This window comes from Amphiura filiformis, chromosome 13 (assembly GCF_039555335.1).
Source record: "Amphiura filiformis chromosome 13, Afil_fr2py, whole genome shotgun sequence".
Lineage (NCBI taxonomy): Eukaryota > Metazoa > Echinodermata > Ophiuroidea > Amphilepidida > Amphiuridae > Amphiura > Amphiura filiformis.
This window is the reverse complement of record NC_092640.1, coordinates 26,513,744-26,534,483: the sequence shown is the minus strand read 5'-3', so window position 1 is coordinate 26,534,483 and position 20,740 is coordinate 26,513,744. Positions and strand designations below refer to the sequence as shown.

At 39.3% G+C, this 20,740-nt stretch overlaps 2 protein-coding genes across 2 annotated transcripts in view; both read left to right on the top strand.

Moving 5' to 3' along the window:
• The first annotated feature begins 1,447 nt into the window (after positions 1-1,447).
• LOC140168174 (uncharacterized) lies at positions 1,448-4,529 on the top strand. The gene is made up of 2 exons (XM_072191505.1): positions 1,448-1,518; positions 3,528-4,529. Exon 2 carries the CDS (start codon positions 3,549-3,551, stop codon positions 4,485-4,487), a length of 939 nt encoding a protein of 312 aa, XP_072047606.1. The 5' UTR covers positions 1,448-1,518; positions 3,528-3,548; the 3' UTR covers positions 4,488-4,529.
• Positions 4,530-11,674: 7,145 nt separating this feature from the next.
• The window catches only part of LOC140168169 (band 3 anion transport protein-like), a 93,699-nt gene continuing 84,633 nt past the window's right edge, over positions 11,675-20,740 (top strand). Inside the window, exon 1 of the mRNA XM_072191498.1 lies at positions 11,675-11,787. The gene's annotated coding sequence lies outside the window, so the exon portion shown is untranslated. The remainder of the gene's footprint in view (positions 11,788-20,740) is intronic.

The window sequence follows — 20,740 nt, the reverse complement described above, 5'->3', positions numbered from 1 at the left end:
TAATTACTAAAGTTTAGCAACTAAACTGTTGCGATTTGGTAGTTCACAGCATCTTGCGAATGGCAGTGCCAGCTTTGGCAAAAATTGCATTGATCATTTCATAGCGATTCAGTGTGGAGAAGAATTGAAATATCACAGATATACTTTTGTAGGTCCTGTGGTTGTTTAGTTATGTTGTAAAGAGGGCTGAAACAACAACACTTTTGTAAAACGTACGTATAACTCATTAACAACAATAAATCAAGTTTTTAAAGTAGGCCTATATGATTTGTAGAATGAACTTTTGCAAAACATCAAAGTGCTATTTTTCAATAATATGTTGATTAAGATAATGAAAATCGATTTTGACAATTCAAATATGCTCCTGGAGCATGTACTTGAATTAAAAATATTTTAAGTAGTCAAACATGCCCCTGCAGCACTGTACTGAAAATATTTATAAGTCAAACATGCTCATGTACCATATGGTGCGAGACCATATGGTGCAGGACCATAATGCTGCAGGACCATATGGTCCTGAACCATATTATCGGGCCAAACTCACATAAAAGTCAGTCGATAGTGCGAACGTAGTCTCGGTCCCAGCCTATTGTGCTACTTAGTCACTGAAGTGATGGAGGAACACAAACCGGCTGGGACCGAGACAAGGGCAGATGGGCACTCACAAACCACCAAAATTTGTGATATGTTTGCGTTGGAAAATAAACCACGTGAATAGATTGCCATCTCAAGAATATCTACTCCCCGGGGGGGGCACTCCAACTTTGGAGGTGACGCGTATGTAGGGCTGTTAAGACCCCCCTTTTCAGCATCGCTGTCACCCAAAGACCCCATATTTTTTTTACAAACACATGCTCGCTCCGCGCTCTGTCACCCGAAGACCCCCTATTTTTCTATTTGATTTGTCACCCAAAGACCCTTATAAGTTCAATTTGAACAGCAACTTTCATTTATCACTGATTTTGTTACTTATTTTGATAAAATAAAGAAATTTGAAGCCATTTAGAACTAGAAATTCGATTTTCGAGGTTTTTGTGGCGCTGTTTTGGTTCTCACCCAAAGATTCCATTTAAAAAAAAAGGTCATGTTCTCACCCAATGACCCCATATTTTTTACATTTTACTCTCACCGAATGCCAAAATCATGCTCTCACCCAATGACCCCATATTTTTACATGTTGCTCTCACCGAATGCCCCTTAGTGCGAAAGCGCCAGCCCTACCCCTATATCCATTTCAAATTGAAGTGCCCCCCCGGGATCTACTCTCTGGAGCTTATATAACGGTCACAGAGCATCTCCTTGCGAGGGCACATGGGTCATTTGAATAAGAGAGTATCAGGGGGTTGATAACGGTCTAACCTTTGTCGAAGATCAGACGCGCACATTACCTTGCACTGTTGAATCAGTTGTCCAGAGTCAGCATCGGCAGTTGAGCTTCCGGGTTGAGCTTTACAACACCTTTAGTCGCACTGAATCAATATTTTTTCCTGATCGGAGTTTTGCAGTGCTGCTAAACAAGTAAGTGCCCTAAAACTTTATGGTTTTCTTCCAGCAGTTTAGTACATAAAAGGTTTATTAGAGTACCAGTAGATGTTTTGAAATATTTTGCGGAACGTTTTATTGTACATATGTCTGTAAGTAGTACTTCTCTTCGATTTGTAGGAAAAATAAAGTACCTTTTTTGGCGTTTCAACGAATGAAAATAAATGATGATTTCCAAAGTTGTGTTTTAAAGAAAACAGACTTGCATATAACAGAAAGTACATAAAAGAGCATGCATTTGCAAACTTTTAGAATATTATGCAAAAACTATTAGAAAAAGACTTTTCAACTTTGAGAAATTAACCTTTGAAATTTAGTAAAGTTGTTTTTGGACCATCCTGTACTCGACACATTCGCAATACGTTCTGTGGTGTGTCGGGGCGGGTGTGTGTGTGCGGGGTGGTGGCGGTGGTACGTGCCATGGGAGAACTCCACATAAAAAAGAATATAACATTCGTCTTATATGCTGGGCTTATGATAAACTACTAAAGAGTCCGTATATGAACCATGCATAATAGCATGTATAATTTGATCAGTCCACATCATTTGTTTTCCGGGACTGTTTGTAGTAAGACTCGGCAAACAATCTTCACAATAAGGCCCGCCTTCAGGACAAATATGTGTATTTGCACTTTCTACCTTAAATCTACAATCCTCGAAAAATGTACTTGGAACACCGTTGGTACACGTCGTCGTAATTCCGTGCAGAATTTGAAATGATCATAGAAATGACGTGTATTTGTGTTTATGGATAAACATTAACATTAGGCCCACGCCTACAACAATGATTTACTCTTCCCCTCTCCCCATCAAGCAATGTTGAAACACTTTGGAAAACTGCTGACGACATTGGCATTTCCCAACATTGGACGGGGGAGTGCCAGTTTTCCGTTCTTGACACAAAAGCCCGGGCACAAAAGTATTCCTAGACTTTTTTCGAGGATTGTCTGGCGAATGCAAAATATTTCGTCTAAATTTGTTTTTGTCCCATGAACTTAAAAACGGAATGTCGCACGAGATTCATATTGCACACACATCATAGGTAAAAACCTTTTCAAACATAATAAAATTGTTGTTAACAGAATTGGCTAATTTAGGGACTGGTCACTGAAAACACCCCCTACGCTAGTAACTTGCGCGGGTTTCGTAATTATCGTTCTAAACTGCATGATACTGAGTCAAATTTCATTTTTGTCTCAGAAAGAAGGACGAACATTGGCACAAATTAATAATAAATTGATAAAAATAATATGATGAAGGATATGGAAAATAATAATAATAATAATAATAATAAAGAGAAAAGAAACTAAATATATTCAGAGGCTCGAACCCGTGATTCACTGCGCCTGTGTCAGACGCAGTAACCGCTCGGCCACAGAACTGTGTAACTGCAACAGGCTTACAATAATATGATGCTATTCAAGATGCATGTAGATACAAATATACGCTCTACAGACGATATACAGTAAAAAATATCCCTTTTTTACGGCATTTGTTTCATTAATTGTATATTTATCAAATATATTGTCATATAGCTGACATTGTGCTCCGCATTTTAGTTCAGTTTTAATATATAGATAATTATAAGGTTAAAGGTCAAATGTCAAAATTTGGATTCCACAAGGGATAAAAATTTAAAAATTCTCTGACTTGTAATTATACTTTTCCTGAATCATTATGATGAGACCAATACATTGGTATGGTTTTAACAAAATGTGACCAACTTTGAAATTTTACCCCCAGCAGAAGCGGCTATTTTGGATTTATGCAAATTAGGCATTGTTCTACTGCTTGGAATTTTGGGCGGGACTTTTGGTAAAGATAAATCGAATTCTGGAAATAAAATTTGCAACTTGCATGAAAAAGTTGCGTCCGGTAACTCCGAACTTCACCAGGCACTGTGACCTGATTGTTAAACCGATTATATATATGTGTTTATCATGGTAGAGTTATTATGATTGTATCAAATTATTTTTTATTTCCAGGTTCCTATTTGTTGAGACGATATGGCTGGTGAATCAGGTCCTCTGAAGGTATTCCTCTGGGCATGTCCTCGTACTTTGTCGACTTCATTTCTCAAATGCATGACTTACGTGCCTGATACCGTAGCCTGGCACGAACCATATATACAGATCGCCAAATTCTCACAACTAACCGAAGATCCGATGGGTTCCAAACATTGTCGACGCTCGGAGTTGCTGGAAAGGCACGGAGGCGCTTCCGAAGTAGCTAAGATTGAAAGTGGATATGACGCAAGTGACAAAGATTTTGATTGGCTGAAAGAGCAATTAGAAGGTGATTTTCCTGGTAAGAAGATGGTTTTCGTGAAAGACATGGGAGCAAGTATTCTCAGAGAGTCACGACATGATAAAATCCCGAAGGGGTTTCGGCACACTTTCCTAATACGTAATCCTCATAAAATGGTGAAACCTCTACTGAAATTGTTTATGAAAGCGCAAAAGCAAGGAACACATCAAACGTTTAAAAACCCTATGGATCTTCTGGACAAAATGCGCCACTATCAGTATTTGAATGAATTATGGAAGTACGTGAAAGCTCAAGGTTTAGAATCTCGACCTGTAATCATTGATATCGACGACCTTTTGGAGAATCCCAAAGAAATGCTGGAAGCTTACTGTAAAGAAATTGGCATTCCCTTCACAGAAGATCTACTGACTTGGCCCGCGGGTGATGACGTCATGACAAAGATCTGGATGGTTCCCAAGCAAACCATACTTACCTTTCGTACGGTTGGAATGCATAACGGAACCTTCGCACACACAGGATTTCAAACAAAATCTTCGTCTACGATTGGTGATAGTAGCAGCGCTGAAGAGGAACTAATGATCCCGCCAACTGTATCGCAAATTGCATCGCAACTATTGGACAGAGAATGTCCTTATTATGAAGAACTATATGCCGAACGGCTGACTCTAAAGAAATAATTAAATAATACCAGCAAGCTTTGACACTCTGAGGTTTACTATGAACCCATGGCCCATGCAGGCCTCATACCCAACATTAACATTGAATGTGCGCATCCTCTCACCCCTCCGCATCGCGCCCAGTCAAATGCTTTCGAAAAATCGAGTATAGCCATATCAGTAGCGAGTCCTTTGTCGAGATTGGATAGTCATGGGTTGTTAAAATCAGCTGTGTTTCACAAGATCTAGCTCTGCGAAAAGCATGTTGGTTTTCAGCAAGAATATTCCATTTGGTATAAGGTGCTTCATGAGATTACTGTCGATGATGTGTTCGATAAGTTTGCAGCAGCAAGGAACGAAACGGGTCTGTAGTTTGCTGGAACAATGGTGGAGCCTTTTCTACGCAAGTCCAGCGGAAGTTCACTAGTGTCTAACTGCTGGAAATATGCTGCAGAATTGGCGCTATTTCATCAGAAGTATTTTTCAAGGCCTGGTTCGTAATCAGGTCAGGACCAATGGCTTTGGATACATTGATGTTCTGGAGAAGTTTCCTAACACCATCTACATTGATCGTGATTGGATGCATGATCTTCATGTGTGATCGTGAAGACACTTTCAAATTGCTTTTCAAGGACGTGAGCTTTTTCTTGATCGTCTGGGTAGACTGTCCCGTAAATGTCTGGACACCAATGTTTACACGAGAACGAAAGTATCGCCAAAAGTCTCTAGGGTTATCAGGTTCCATAATGTTCTTAACGTCAATTCTATAGGCACTTCTGATCTTCCGGTCAGTGTCTTTTTGTACTCTGTGATACTTCACCCAATCTGATCTCTTTCCCGACTTCTTAGCTCTGATGTAAAACTTTTCCTTTTTACTGCACAGCCTTTTCAATTTTGAAGAGAACCAGGGAACACGGTTGTTCCCTCTGATTAATCTAATGGGAACATTATTTTGTACAAATCAAGTTGTTTAAATTGTCTCTGAATCAACTCCAATTTTCCGCAACTGTTTTAGAGGAAGGATTTCTCTCAAAAAAGTCTTGCTGGAGTTCATTTACTTTGGTCTTGTAGGGCCGGTTTCTCGAAGCATGGCTAGGGGACAGGCTTCCTAAACCATCAGGCTTAAGCCCAATTAGTCATAAACCAGTGCTTACAATTTCACATCGTACATCACCTAGAATGATAAATCAATAAAGTAGATCCACATTAGTAGGGCTAGCCTGTTGGCTTAGGAAGCCTGACCACCAGCCAAGCTTTGAGAAATCGGACCAAGAGATCGTCGTCCACAGACTTCCATAGCGGGATCTTACGAGACGGCTTCTGCTGAAGTTTAATCTTTGCAATGCTGTAATCACTTATGCCAGCGTAGGGTCTAACATCAGATAGGCCCCCTACCAAGGATGGGTGACTCGTGAGCAGTAAGTCGAGGACGTTTTCTGTTCCATTTGCATCCCTTCTGATAGACATGTCTACTAAATGAGACAAGTGATGATCATCTATTACCATGATTACATTCAAGAGAGTCTGTTGTATGGGATTTTGGTCGCCATACTGGGAGTATCATCCCATGTCAAGCCAGGAACGTTAATGCTCTGGGTGCTAGCCATGCGCTTCAACGGAAAAAAAAAAAAAAAAAAATCAAGTTTTGAAATATTTTCTCAAAATATCAAGAGCTATCTTTAGAACTACTAAACCAATACTAGGATTGTTTGTACTCATTTTAATGCATTTTTCATGCTGATTCCAAATATACTCATGAAAGTTTAAATTTCTGAAATTTTTAAATTTTAAATTTTTTTTAAACATGTCGTCTGCAGTCGACACCCGCGTGGAGAGAGTTAAAGTCACCATCAACTATTATTAGTGGTGAGCCAGATGAATCGGTGATCTTCTGAGATACCAAGTGGTAATACTAGCGCCGGGTCCCATTGAACACGTGTTAGTCGTGCCACTCCCGGTGCTCATGGTCAGTGAGGTCTGAAACCATATCTATAAATCATTTTAATTATTATAATTGCACCACTTGTTAGAAGTGTGACCGCGGTCAAGCTTTAGAAATGTGCATTGTTTGAGGATTATACAATTGCTAGATTGATGAATGACAATCTATAACGGGGCGAAGACATTCATTGTTTTAAGCTAATTGACCGCATGCACACTTCAAACAAGTAGAATATGCAATTATAATAATTAAAATGATTTATAGATATGGTCTCAGACCTCAGCACCGGGAGTGCCATGACATAACACGTGTTCAACATGTCAATGGGACCCGGCGCTATACCAAAGTCTTTCAAATCAGCGGTATCATCCGTGATTTTGAATAAATGGCTGATTCAGCGCTTTATTATTACGATGGAATTATTAGTCGAACGCCACACCACTCCACGCCATACATAAATTCTCCCAGTCACATTTCCCCAATATGAAATTTAAAAAAAAGTAAAATTTTAATTCTTTTAAAGTTTGGCAGAGGCGGGGTTCGAACTCACGGCGCACCATGCCGCTTGGATATGCTCTATGAGCCTAGCGCCTTAGACCACTCGGCCACTTGTCTTGATGGAATCCACTTGAAACTTATTTGAAGATATTATCGCAACTTCAATATAGGCCTACCACGTGACAAGCAAAAGCAGAAAACATACCATATTTTGGAATTTTATTTGCCTAAAAACATTAATATGTATTAATAGCGCTCAATTGTTGTTAATCCGACAATAAACATGATAAATTCGCGTCTATATGGACAATACATTATATCGATTTTGACATGTGCTCGCACGGTGTCAGTACATTTCCATGGTCAGTAAAATACTATAGAGGAACCTACCATTTTTCTTGTCTACACGTTCGATGTTTTTATCAATTACACAAAAAATCCATTTTAGACCCCAAATGTTTTTTCAGGAAATAAAAGATTAGATTACCATAAAAACGAAACAGTAATCTTTTGCGGGTCTAATGTTATTTATACATAGGATTTTCAACGTTTTTCCTATCCTTATTCTTGCTCAATTAAAAAAATATTTTGGCGTATATAAAATTGAAATAAAATTCTCTGCCTCATAAACGACATCAAATGAGCCACAATTGGGTATCACGAATCGATATATGATGTGCAGTTAATATTCATATTTTCTTTTATACATGCAGAGGATGCTTCAGTTTTGACAGGAAAAATATTTTCTTGAAAACCCTCTCACTCGGTTATTTTAAAAAGGTAACCACGCTTCCCTAGAATGTGCAATAAATTATCATTAACATTTTCTTATTCTAACAGCAAGCGTTTCTAGAATATATTATGGCGAAATGTGGTGTAGTCGAACGCATACACGATGTTCCAGGTGGTGTATGACGTGCAGTCCCTAAATTCAGTAAATTTTCATCGTCAACCGTGTAATTGAATGGGATTATTTTGAAATTTTAAAACGCTTGAAATATCACAAACAAATAGGCCTATGTTGATAAATAATATAAATACAAGCTAAAACCGTTGGGGTTCGATAATGAACCCCACAAAACTAACCGAGTATATGGAAAATGCCATACGGCCGGGCGGTTTCACGAGTTGCCGGCTCGATCATGTCATCCGCCGCCTGCGATGTTCATAACGGTGATATACACAACAAAGGGTCGTACCACAACATGACCGAAGGAGTGGTACGTATTGGCGACATGTGCGCTGGTAGTAAATTCCAATTTTCTTTGCTTTGCCGTAGTTGTTCGGCTCAAACATAAAAGGGGATATATCTGACAGTAAAAGCTAACATTTTATGGCAAAGAAATGCTAATCTATTTTGTTTGAAAATGTTATAATATAAGTGATTACTCTGGCATACCTTAAATTTGTAACTCAAGCAAATCACTCATTATATTGAATGTGAGCATTTGCACCAGCAAATTAGTCTGCCCGCTCAGTAGGCCTAAATTCAACTTGCCATTGCCCAAAAGTGCCCACTCAATAAATTATTTTGCCACAAGAAGGAAAAGTGGCATCTCTGGTACCGGATATTACTGGGAAATACTTGTTAACATTGAAATTACTAGTAAATACCTGCTCAAATAATTGGCAATATTTTAAAAATATAGTTTTGTTCATGTTTTCAACAGATTTTCACAATTTCTTGTCAAATAGTTCAACACATATTAGAAAAATGCACTTATCCAAAACAGGTATAATCTAATTTATAATAAATTATTTTGTCAATCTGTGAGTGATGTGTGTCTGTGACAAAATGTTTAAAAGCAGCAAAAACGCAAAAACATTATTTTCATGCATCACTATAATTCCAAATAAAACAGCTGCTACAGGAATATGCTATTAAATATCGAACTAACATGCGCGTATTTGGGGGGGCTTTGGGGGCGCCAGCCCCCGGGGTAAAACCAGGGGGCGGCCAAAATGAAGGAGCGGCGGAAGAAGAAGGGGCGGCAAAAACAGGGGCGGAAAAAACGAAGGGGCGGCAAAAAGAATTAGTAAATAAAAAAGGGCGGCAAAATTTGATAAAGCATAAAAATTTTTGTAAAAATGGTATACTATACATCAAAATGTGCTGCTTTTAGGGCGCGAGCGCCTGAAACCTTTTTTTTTTTTTTTCTCTTCACTTTTTCAAACGACCGAGAAAAAAAGTGGGTCAACCTTTTCGGGCTTTTGAGGAAGGGGCGGCAAAATTGAATTTTCTTCAGCCCCCCGGGTTGAGGCGGCCACGGTACGCCACTGACTAAGATGCATTTAGTAGGGGAGGGTAAATTCCGCTTTCCACATCAAAGATAAATTCTACTCAAAAAGAGGTATCCATTTCCAAAAATCCAAACGCCTGGATGCCAATTACCGCTGCCATACAGTAAATTATTTTCCCAAATTTTAAGGCAAAAATAAATTAAATTAAATTGCCCACCTAGTAAACTTATTTACCTCCCTGGCGCAGACATGGGTGCGACGCACCTCATGAATCAACAAAAGTCTGTTTTGCCTGTAAAAATAGCAAAACTGTGAAAATGTCAAACTTTTAAAAAGATTAAAAATGTGAACTGTGTTTCAAAATAGGCTCTAAGACTAAGAGTCATTATTGTAGAGGGCCGGTATAAAGGTCTGCTTTTTGGGCCAGAATGAAGATTTCTCTTGAACGGGGTCTATATTTGGAAAATCTGAAAGTTTAATGATTTGAAATTTGAATTTCACTGATCTTTTCAATCAATTTAAAAGGAGTGATTCTCGATCTTTTAACGATTGAAGTTTCCAACAAATCGTTTCCATTATTGAATACCGGGATTGAATATTCAGTTGAAGGAATGATTTTCATTGTTTTTCAATCCTTTACATGCCGACTGAAGGTAGAGAAAATAAGTTAACAAAAATGAAAATATCCATTTTAAAAGTCCGTAACCAGATCGATAGCATCACCACCCCCCCGATTTTTCTCATTATTGATAGTTTTTGGTATATCATAATTATTAATGATATAATAGATGATTTTTCTCATTATACCATCCTCACATTATTTTGACGCCCCAAATCAATGTATTTCCAAAGAACAAACAGTCGATTTATTGAAGGAACGAAGGAATGAAAAAGAACAGCCCATTTTCAGGGATAAAATGGGGACGGCAAATAGTAAAGTGGCCTTAAACAAAAAAATGATTAAAAATGGGACAGCAAATTGATGGGGAAGAACATTTATCTTCTTCTTTTTTATATAATGCCGTATAAATTAATGTTTTGATTCTCGTCCAGAGGATTTTCATGAATTGATGAGGGAGTGAGTTTTTTTCCCCCAATGTAAAATGCACTAGTAGTTTTCGCCTTTCGGTCTTTCCCAACAGTGCTCGAGGAAAGGAGGAGGCCTTTTTGTCTTTGTCTTTTTTTTTAATTTGAGATTCTGAGGGATAAATTCCCTAGAGTATCGCAAAAAGTCTTGGAAGTGATTCATATTCTCTGATACCGTAAAATGGGGGTAACTTCGGTCAGCGGGGTAACTTTGGTCGGTCAAATAATATTTTTTTAATGGTCATATTTTCGTACAGCAAAGTTGTTTTTAGTCATATTTGGTGTTAATTTGTTAAGAAATATATTTGGAAGAAATAATAGTCGCTCATGTCCAATGATTTTTGACCAAAAATGAGCAGTTTTTAAAAAAATTTTCAGAAAAAATAAAAATCGATATTTGTGAGCATGGATGTGTGCTTGATTAATTTTGCAAGGAGTCAAATGTCACAAAAAACAACAACTTGCCCATATACAGCGAAGATCATTCTTTTTTTGATTTTTCTTTCTACATGGAATGTAAATACTCCATCCAAAGTTGCCCCAAATGCGGGGTAACTTTGGTCAGGCTATTTTTTAACCCCTAGGGCACCCTTACAAAATTATTAACAAATCTTTTTCAACAACAAGGTTTAGAAGGGAACCATAATGTCATAAAAAAGAGATAATTAGAAATAGAATTGGTTTTGTTTGGAAGCAGTGGTTTAAGGGTAGACGAAGTATTGTTGGTCGAAGCAACCTAAAATCGATTTTCATTATCTAGATCAATATATTATTGAAAATTAACACCTTGATGTTTTGCAAAAGTTCATTCTACAAATCGTATACTTTGCAAACTTGCTTAATTTATTGTTGTTAATGAGTTATGTACGTTTTACAAAAGTGTTGTTGTTTCAGCCCTCTTTACAACGTAACTCAAGAACCGCAGCACCTATAAGAGTATATCTGTGATATTTTAATTCTTCTACACGCTCGCTATGAATTGAGCAATGCAATTTTTGCCAAAGCTCACTACTATTCGTAAGATGCTGTGAACTACCAAATCACAACAGTTTAAAATAATTAATAAACTCCCAAAAGTGCCCAAAGTAGCTCAAATTTACCACATTTTACGGTACAATGTATAAAAGTTTTCCTAGAGTATTCCAAAGGCTAAAAATTTTTGTAAAATCTAAAACAAAATATCTGACAAATCTCAGAAATTGAGGAGGGGGGGGGACGAGAACCAAAACATTAATTTTATACGGCCTGCCTGAATATAATTTATATTTTTTGTCTGTTTTAATCAGTCATCAATCTATCACATTCTCGTCCAGATGAGCTATCCTGCCTGAGTCTCGACAGCACTTGATGCACCCCCTCAAAGTTGCCGTAACCACTGGCCGTAACTCGCGCCAAGGTCATAGGGATGTCAGCCTTCTGAATAAGCAGATGTTGATAAACTAATGTCACGAACTGAATGTACAAAATCGTGCAGATTTAGGCCTTGGAATTTGCTGGAAAAATGTAGCTGTGTTTATTCCATACACCGCACAGGGAAGTAAGCTGATAAGAGAGGTATGTTCTTTTAAAATTGCAGCTTACTAATGTTATTTTTGTTGTGTCTGTACGTTTAACTAGACTGCGGAACCAGGTCCATAGACGTTCGCTTTTCGTATCTCTTTCCTTGTTGGAAAGGTATAACGTTGAGGAGATAGGAACATGTACAGAAGATCCGGGACCTACTCTGCCATGTTTGGCTGAGTAACGGTACATGAACACGGTCTTTTGTGCCTATGTAAATTAGTCATTGTGTAAAGCTGTGTTTATACCCAGACTGAATCATTGTCGCAAACTACACAAGTTATGTGTGCAATTTTAGAGAACGTTGACCGACAGAGGGTGTCAATATAGGCCTACGTGTCGCTTTTGAAAAACAGCGAATCATGCGCATGCTCAGCAGGCAAATCGACGGCGATTTAGTACACTGACCATGCGTGCGATTCAGGTTTCTCCAAAAGCGATTGAGTATAAATGCATCTTTCATGCTTTAGAAATGACCGGCGATTGTGTGTTCTCAAGTGGGTTTTATCATGTTAATTTAGTGACCTCGATCAAGCATTGAAATGCTGTCATTTTTTGTACTGGATCGTTCAAGCATCTCCAACAAATTTTTCAATGTAAGTGCCTCTGGCCCTAGTAGAAGTAAAAACGGATACTATGGCCAGAGTTCTAGGGCTACAGGTCCAGGGCGCAGGCATGATCAGTCTTCAACTCGGATGTAGCCCGAAACATGATCATGGCCCTTGCCCTGTTCCTTCCCCACTAGGAGAAGGACAGTGGAAATCGTAGTGACGGAGGTGTGAGTACCTCGGGCTAACTCTGATGAACTATCATACGATCTTTTCCTCTTGTACTACCAGGCCTTATCTCTGAATCTGAATATATACTGCATAACACTCCTGGTGGAGTCATACACGCAGGATGAGGTGTGCGCATGAAATTAACTAGTCTTGTTGGTTGAGGTGGCTTATGACGGCTGTTTTAAATTGCTTGGTGTCTTCTATGGTGGTTACTGAGTAGGGAAGTGAGTTCCAATCTTTGACTGTTTGGGGAAAAAACTGTATTTGTGACAGTTCTTGTTAGATGTGATGAGTTGATAGCAGTTGGGATGTTGGTGCCGTGACAGACGTCGGACCGGCAGAAGGAGGTCATTCACCGGCAGGGCGAGGAGGTTTTGTCTTGACTTCTGGAGAACTGATAATCTGCTTACTGTCCTTCTGTTCTTGAGTGAGTTCCATTGAAGGTTGGTGAGAATTTCAGTAACACTGCTGTGTCTGGAGTAGTCATTGACGACAAACCTTGCGGCTCTCGTTGAATTTTTCTAATTTGTTAATAAGATCCTGTGTATGGGGGTCCCAAACTGAAGATGTGTACTCCAAGAGTGGGCGAACTAAGGTGAAATATGCATTTTCTTTGATGGATTTGTTGCAAGAGTAAAGGTTCCTTTTTTTATATTTTTGTGATCTATTTGCAGAAGATGTAATTAATACGGTTGATGTGTTTATTCCAGGTTAGGTTGTTAGTAATATCAACTCCAAGATAAGCGTGACACGCCGTGGATTCCAGTGGGGATTGTCCTAGGGTGTAATTGTAGACCTTGGGATTACGAACATGTGTAATCCGCATGACAAAGCACTTTTTTTTGTTTATTTGCATTTGCCAATCATCCTGCCACTGGGCCAGGGTGTCAAGGTCATCTTGGAGTTGATCCTGGTCAAATTGATTAGAAATATTACGGTACATAACACAATCGTCCATGAACAGTCTAACTTCAGAAGTAATATTGTTGGGCAGGTCATTAATGAAAGCTAAAAAAGCAAGGGTCCCAGCACCGCACCCTGGGGAACGCCAGAAGTCACCTCTGTCCAAGTCGAGTGCTCACCCCGACAACGACCCTCTGGAGTGCGGTGCGTGAGAAAATTTGAGATCCAAGTGAAGGTTTTGTTTCTAATACCATATATGTTTAATTTGTGAAGGAGACGTTTGTGGGGGACGGTATCAAATGCTTTTGCGAGATCCCTAATAATCATATCAATTTGGGATCTGGAATTGAGGGAAGACGCAAGGTCATTGACTGTAAGTATTAATTGAGATTCACATGAATGGTGTTTCCTAAAACCGTGCTGTTTATTGGTGAGGATGGAATGTTTATCAAAGTGAGACATTATTTGGGAATGGATAATATGTTCAAGGGTTTTGCAACAAATGGAAGTTAATGAAACGGGCCTATAATTGGAAGCAACTGAACGATCACCTTTTTTGAAAACAGGGGAGATGTTAGCACAAAGCCAGGAAGATGGTAGGTTACCTGTGTCCAAAGACTTTTGGAAAATCAAACAAAGAGCAGGGGCCACCTCATCAGCAGCAAGTTTGAGAATTTGGGCAGGTACACCATCTGGGCCGGAAGCCTTATTTGGCTTAAGATCTTTTAAAAGCTTAACAACTCCCTCAACTGAAATCTCAAAGTCGGGCATGGATGGAACATTTATACTGGGTGAAGTAGGAGGGAGCGTAGCTTTCTCCTGAGTGAAAACCTTTTAAAAGTATCATTGAGTATGTTAGCCTTCTGGATATTTCCAGAAACAATTACACCATCCTTTTTCAGGGAGGGGACTCCACAAGAGTCATTTTTTAGGCTCTTTATGAATGACCAGAATCTTTTTGAGGAGTCAAGACACACTGAATTAATATATTTCCTGTATGATTTTCTAGTTTCATTATAAGTCACTTTCCTTTGGTTCTGAAAATTTTCAAAGGTGTCAGGTGTTGGTTGTTTACGCCAACTGTTGTATGCCCTTTGTTTTTTCCTAGGTAAGCGCTTGATACCTTTACCAATCCAAGGGGTCAGGTTCTTTTTGCTGACCATTCGAGCTGGTACATGGGCATCCATGACATCTTTGATTTTATTTTCAAAATCCGTATACATACTTTCGACAGTTGAGTTGGAACTATCATTGGTTGTAAGATAATTACTGAACTCAAGGAGGTCAGCTTTTATAGCACTGACATCAGCCTTGTGATAGCTGTACACTTTTCTTGGTTTAGGTTTAACAGTTATGGGTTTTGAGTTTACAACAATCAGGGGAATACCGTCGTGATCCGAAATGCCTGGTATCACAGTTGAGCTCTCCACTAAGGAGGAATTGGTGGTAAAAAAGAGATCAAGGATATTATCAATCCTGGTAGGCTCGGTGACAATCTGATCCAACCCAAACTCAGCTGAAATCTCCAGCATGTGATTAGACAGGGCAACATATTGGGAGCCAGGTGGTATTGATTGGGTTAGCCAATCAACGTCAGGAAGGTTGAAGTCCCCAGCTAAATAAATTTGGCTGTTTTTGTTTTTAGTAGCTTTACAAAGGGACTCACGTAACTGATCAAAATACTCAACAGTGTTACCATACAATTGGGAACGATAGAACGAACCAATGATAATTTGTTTAGCTCCTTGAAGTTCAACTGAAACCCAAACCGCCTCACACTCCGAGTCAAGGTCCACTCTATGAGTGGCTATGAGGTCGCTTTTGGTTGCTATAAGCACACCTCCTTTGGCAGGACCGAAATTGCGATCCTTTCTAAAAACCGTGAAGTTGGACGGAACAGCTCAGAACTGTTCACAGAATCATTCAAATGAGTCTCAGACCCTATGATGATATCTGGGTCTTTATCATCAATACAAACTCTCAAATCCGCAGTTTTGTTGCGGATGCCCTGGAAGTTTACAACCAGGATTTTTAGGCTGTTTCTTTTTGGTTTGGAGGTAGGTCTAGGGTTCTGATAACCCTTGGATTTGGTGGATGGAGATGAGGAAGCCAAAGGCGAGCTAGGAAACTCACTGGTAATGCTGTCACAATCAGGTGATAAACAAGAAAAACTGTTAGACAGCTCAATGTCTGATCTTGAAAACAGAGAGCTGGAGAAATTTGGAAGGCCGCATTGGCAGCAAATCCAAGATACATTACTACCATCCGCTATGTTTTGATACACTACCGAGTTCATGTCCATGCAATCTGATCACAAGCCACTGCACGCTGGCCCTTATATTAAGTATTCCTGGACCTAGTCCTGCCAGCAAGACTTCAGTCTTTATCATAATGACATTTACGGACCTGAAGTCATGCAGCGGTATAGGGATGCACTGTACGTTTAAGAAATCCAAACTTCAAGCATCAAGAAATATACCTTGTATTTGTCAGTTTTACCTCAGAGATGCTGTAGACCCTCTCTACACAGTGTAGAAACATCACAAGTAGAATGCTGCTCAATATGATAAATCCAAATCATGAAAATTAAGACAATTTGCAGAGCAATATTTTGACCACTTTTGCACTAAGTTAGGCATGTTCACAAAATTTTCAAGTAGGATATTTCACATGGAAATTATTTTGTTTAAAAAGGTGATTATTTAACTTAAAAAATGAGGGGTCAACCATGTCTGTAGGTCAAAAATTATCGAAGTTATGGGCAAATGTCTGTTTTTAAAAAACTACACTTTTCTGCGTCCATCATTGACAATGCCTTACACTGACTTACTGTACAAAAAAAGCATGTAATGCATCATTTTTTACCACGATGATACATTTTACACAAAGGCGATTTTATTTTATGAAATCTAACTTTCACTGCATGCTGACTTCTGTATCAAGGATAAAGTACCAGCACTTTTTAGACTGCGTCGTCAAGTTTCTGGTGTCCAAATTTCAAATTTTTGTATTTCCCTATGGGGATTACACAGTTAAGCCATTGACTGTGAGCTACTGTGGTCCAAACTTTTTGGATTGAATGTCGCCTCTATAATAAGCAATGTGGACATGTCTAACTAAGTAAATTACTCCCATGCAGATTGCAGGTTTTGCCAACTCAAGGAATTTTGAACCCACCCAAAAGATGAGATCAATGTAGATCAATTATCTCAACTTTGTGAGTATAGACTAGTACAGCCGAATTGGTCAAGATGGGAGATGCCGCGCTTGTTGATAGAAAGACAGCTTAGGCTAATAGAAATTGGCACTCCTTTCATGGTGGATAATAATAAAGTATAAAATATGCAGGCATATGTCCGGCACTTAGGCAGGGTGATTCTTTGTTGGATTATTTTATTTGATCCTATTTGTGACCTCTTCTCATAATTTATTACTTTCTTTTTCTCACAAGTCTGAAACATCGAAGTCGCAGACTACTTAGTACCGCCCATATGCTAACTTGGATGTAAGCTTAAGCTTAGGCCTATATCATGACGGTGTTGACGCAACTTAGAAAACTTGGAAGTATGATATATCTCCTTAAATTTGCCTCTGTGGGCCTACTTTAATAAATACGAATATAGAGTAGGCCTAGGCCTATGACTGAATTAATTTAGATGCCAAGACAAACAGATATCGTAAAAGTCACCGGCGCTTGCAAAAGTTATGACTGAACGCTGTGTACAGTGGTTTATACTCGTCATGTATATTGTGGTCGGGGCACGTACCGGGTATGTAGGCCTATTTGCATGCTTGTCGTGGTCGACCTGGCTAAAAATCCTGGCGTTATGGGCCGAATGTGGCAACCCAAAATTTACGGTCGACCTGGGAGAAACCGATTTATTTATAACTTAGGTGGTCTATCGTAGTGCGATACGATATTTTAGGTCGACCTGGGATTTTTTTCTCCCAGCTTGACCCAAAACGCACTAGTACAGTGGGATTAAAATCATCAGTGCATGCCCAAACTCTGGTACAATGGGATTAAAATCATCAGTGCATGCCAAACTGTCCTTGAGAGAGTTCCTCAGCTACATCCTTAGAGCCCAAAATGAGCCCACATATTGTGATGTTTCTTATTTGTGGAAAAGATGTTTATAGAGGGAACTGTAACTCTAGGTACGACGAGTTACAGTTACTGGAACTATTCCTGGACCAGGAGCTAAACAGTGCCGTACTATTACGCTGACTTTCCTACAAAATGTATTCGGCGAGGAGGACGATTTTGACCTCTTCGTTTGTTTACAAACAGAGAGGTAGACAAAGGGTCTGTCAAAACTGTTCCGCTTGTCCAAATACTCAAGTATCAAAAGGATGGTCCACAATAGAGTGATTCACACAACATGAATAGGGGATTAAAAAACTGTGAAGTAGGACCATGCATGCATGTGCTTCTTTTGTCCACTTTGCCATCAAGATTTCGAATAGAAACAGTTCAGACCCAGAACAGGATCATGTCAGAAATTAATATTTTGTTCTGGGTCTGATTATTCGGACTAGAGCTAAAATGAGCGCATGGTGATGGTCCCGAAGATGGCTCCTGGTCCTGGTCCTATAGTCTGTAGTGTAATATTGGGAGCCAAAACTGGGCATCCATGTGGTAAAAAAAGTTTAAAAGCTAGTACAATTACAAGGAACTTATACGATGTCCTCATTCACAAACTGATACTATCTTTCCATCGTATAAGACTGTTACCGTACGGAAGCGTGTTGAAGGAATATTACACAGTCAAGAATAGCCTCCGTCATCCGCTGATTCGGATCCCTCACAGTCTCCCAAAACTTCAAACAACAATTTAGCGTTGCACGTACTTACTTAAGACTGTCCTTTTTCACATAACGCAGACAAAGTAGGGCCAACTTGCCTAGAAATGGTCAAATTTTGGCCAAAAATATCTCTGTGTAATCCTATGCAAGTCCCACATTACATCGATATCGGCGATCATGTTTTTTTACTGAAGTTAGGCTAGGCTGGTTCCCACCAGCATCATGCACGTGACGTGACACAGCTAAAATGATCGACCGGAAATTGGGGATCATTAAAACGTCAACAATTTCACAATACGCACTGCCAGTAAACTTAATTGCGAGCGGTCCGAATTTTGAGCCATACAAGTTTATGTGGTGAACTAAAAAAAGGCCTGGGTGCCTGCTTATAAGCCTTGTGTACTACATACATGTAGTACATGGATCGAAACAGGGTACTGAAAAGCAGGCATTCCTTAAAAAGGGGTTTTTATTTTTATATGTAATAGCTGCCTTCTGTACTGGTTAGCCCAGTGGCGGCGGTTGGTGCAGTACAGACAAGACAAAACATGCTACTGCAGGACTCTATTCCTGTATGTGTGTGTCTGAGGGCCGATGACACACATTCGTATTTGTGGCTCACGCAAGCAATACGTAGTATTGCTGCATGGTAAAGCAAGTCTATCTCGTACCGGTAACTGTGAAATAATGGTCGTTGTTTACTCTGTTCAAAATGTGACATGTACACCAAATACAGCCCCCGAAATGATCTACTTTTAGCGGACATCAACTCCGAAACAGTTTAGTCATATAGTCAAAAATGTGATCCCCAACCCTTTGCTTACCTTTGGACAAACTTGTAGCAGTGCCCGGTACAAACATAGAAATGGCCACATTGCTTCAGTCCCGTTAATGAATATTTCTTCCTGTACTCCAATGGTTCCAACTGGGTTCCAGCGTAGGCGTCACGATGACGTCATATGTGAATTGTTTTCATGGCATTTCTCAATGATTACATAAACACTGTACCTTTGTCTTTCAAACAACGTATGTAAAAATTATATCACACACATTATTACAGGAGGACAGGATGGGCAGTATGGGATGGGGAGGAAGGGGGTAAGGAAGAAGATAACAACCAAGCAAAATACCCTGTGAAAAAAATATCTGGAGATCCATATCCATGGGGTACAGTGATGGAATTTAGTGAGGAGTAGCGGGACTAGAGGTTCTCGACCTGATTAGATTTTCAGGTCATCCGGGGTCACCTAGGGTCATCCGAGGTCAAATTACTAAAAACTGTTGTATGGGCACGAAACTTGGTGGGTACAGTTAACATTTAGAGTAAAAAAATTTAAGGTCATTTTGGGGTCATCCGAGGTCACCCAGGAGTCATCTGAGGTTAAATTACTAAAACCTGTCATATGGGCATGAAACTTGGTGGGTAGGCCTATAATCAATATTTAGAGTCAAATTTTTGGAAGGTCATTTCGGGGTCATCCAAGGTCTCGCAGGGGACATATGTGGTAAAATTACTAAAAAACTGTTGTATGGGTATGAAACTTGGTGAGTAGAGTCAAAATTTTGGAAGGTCATTTCAGGGTCATCCGAGGTCACACAGGGGTCATCTGAGGTAAAATTACTAAAAACTGTCACATGGGCATGAAACTTGGTGGGTACAGTCAACATTTAGAGCCAAATTTGTGGAAGGTCATTTCAGGGTCATCTGAGGTCACCTAGGGGTCATCTGAGGTCAAATTACTAAAAACTGTTGTATGAGAATGAGACTTGGTGGATACAGTCAACATTTAGAGCTTAATTTGTGGAAGGTCATTTCAGGGTCATCTGAGGTCACCTAGGGGTCATCTGAGATCAAATTACTGAAAACTGTTGTATGGGCATGAAACTTTGTGGGTACAGTCAACATTTAGAGCCAAATATTTGGAAGGTCATTTCGGGGTCACCATGGGTTGTTGCAGGTTCATTTACTTCTACCAAAAGTAATTATAATCGTGAGGCAACACTCGTGGTTCGAGAACCGCCTTGTTTTATGTTATGTTCATTTTGTGATAATAGGTGCATGGAGACAGTGGAGCGATATAAAGAGTACTCTTCCATTCAATAAGAATTGAGGGATCTACATGTACTTGAATATGTTCAGACTTTGGCTGCATTGTTTAAAGGGATTTAAACTTGATGACTTCCAGTATTCTTTGTACAACTTGTAAGCCTAAATTTGGTCTATCATAAGTACAAGGGTCTATTTGTTTTGATTCCTGTATATAGGCAAACATCAAATTTGTAGGCCAACTGTATCTTGATATACAGTCTGTGAATGTCAGCCTTCCTATTTGTATGTGCTAGTATGTTAGGAAGTTGTTAGACAATGTCAATACCAATTAAGGATGCAAGTTTTCCGGAAATTTCTGTAAACAACCGTGCCTTTATATTTTGAAAGGAATTCGGAATGCATAGAAGTA

Coding starts and splice junctions, on each gene's coding strand:
- LOC140168174 (XM_072191505.1), top strand. CDS start 3,549: ATGGCTGGTGAATCAGGTCCTCTGAAGGTATTCCTCTGGGCATGTCCT.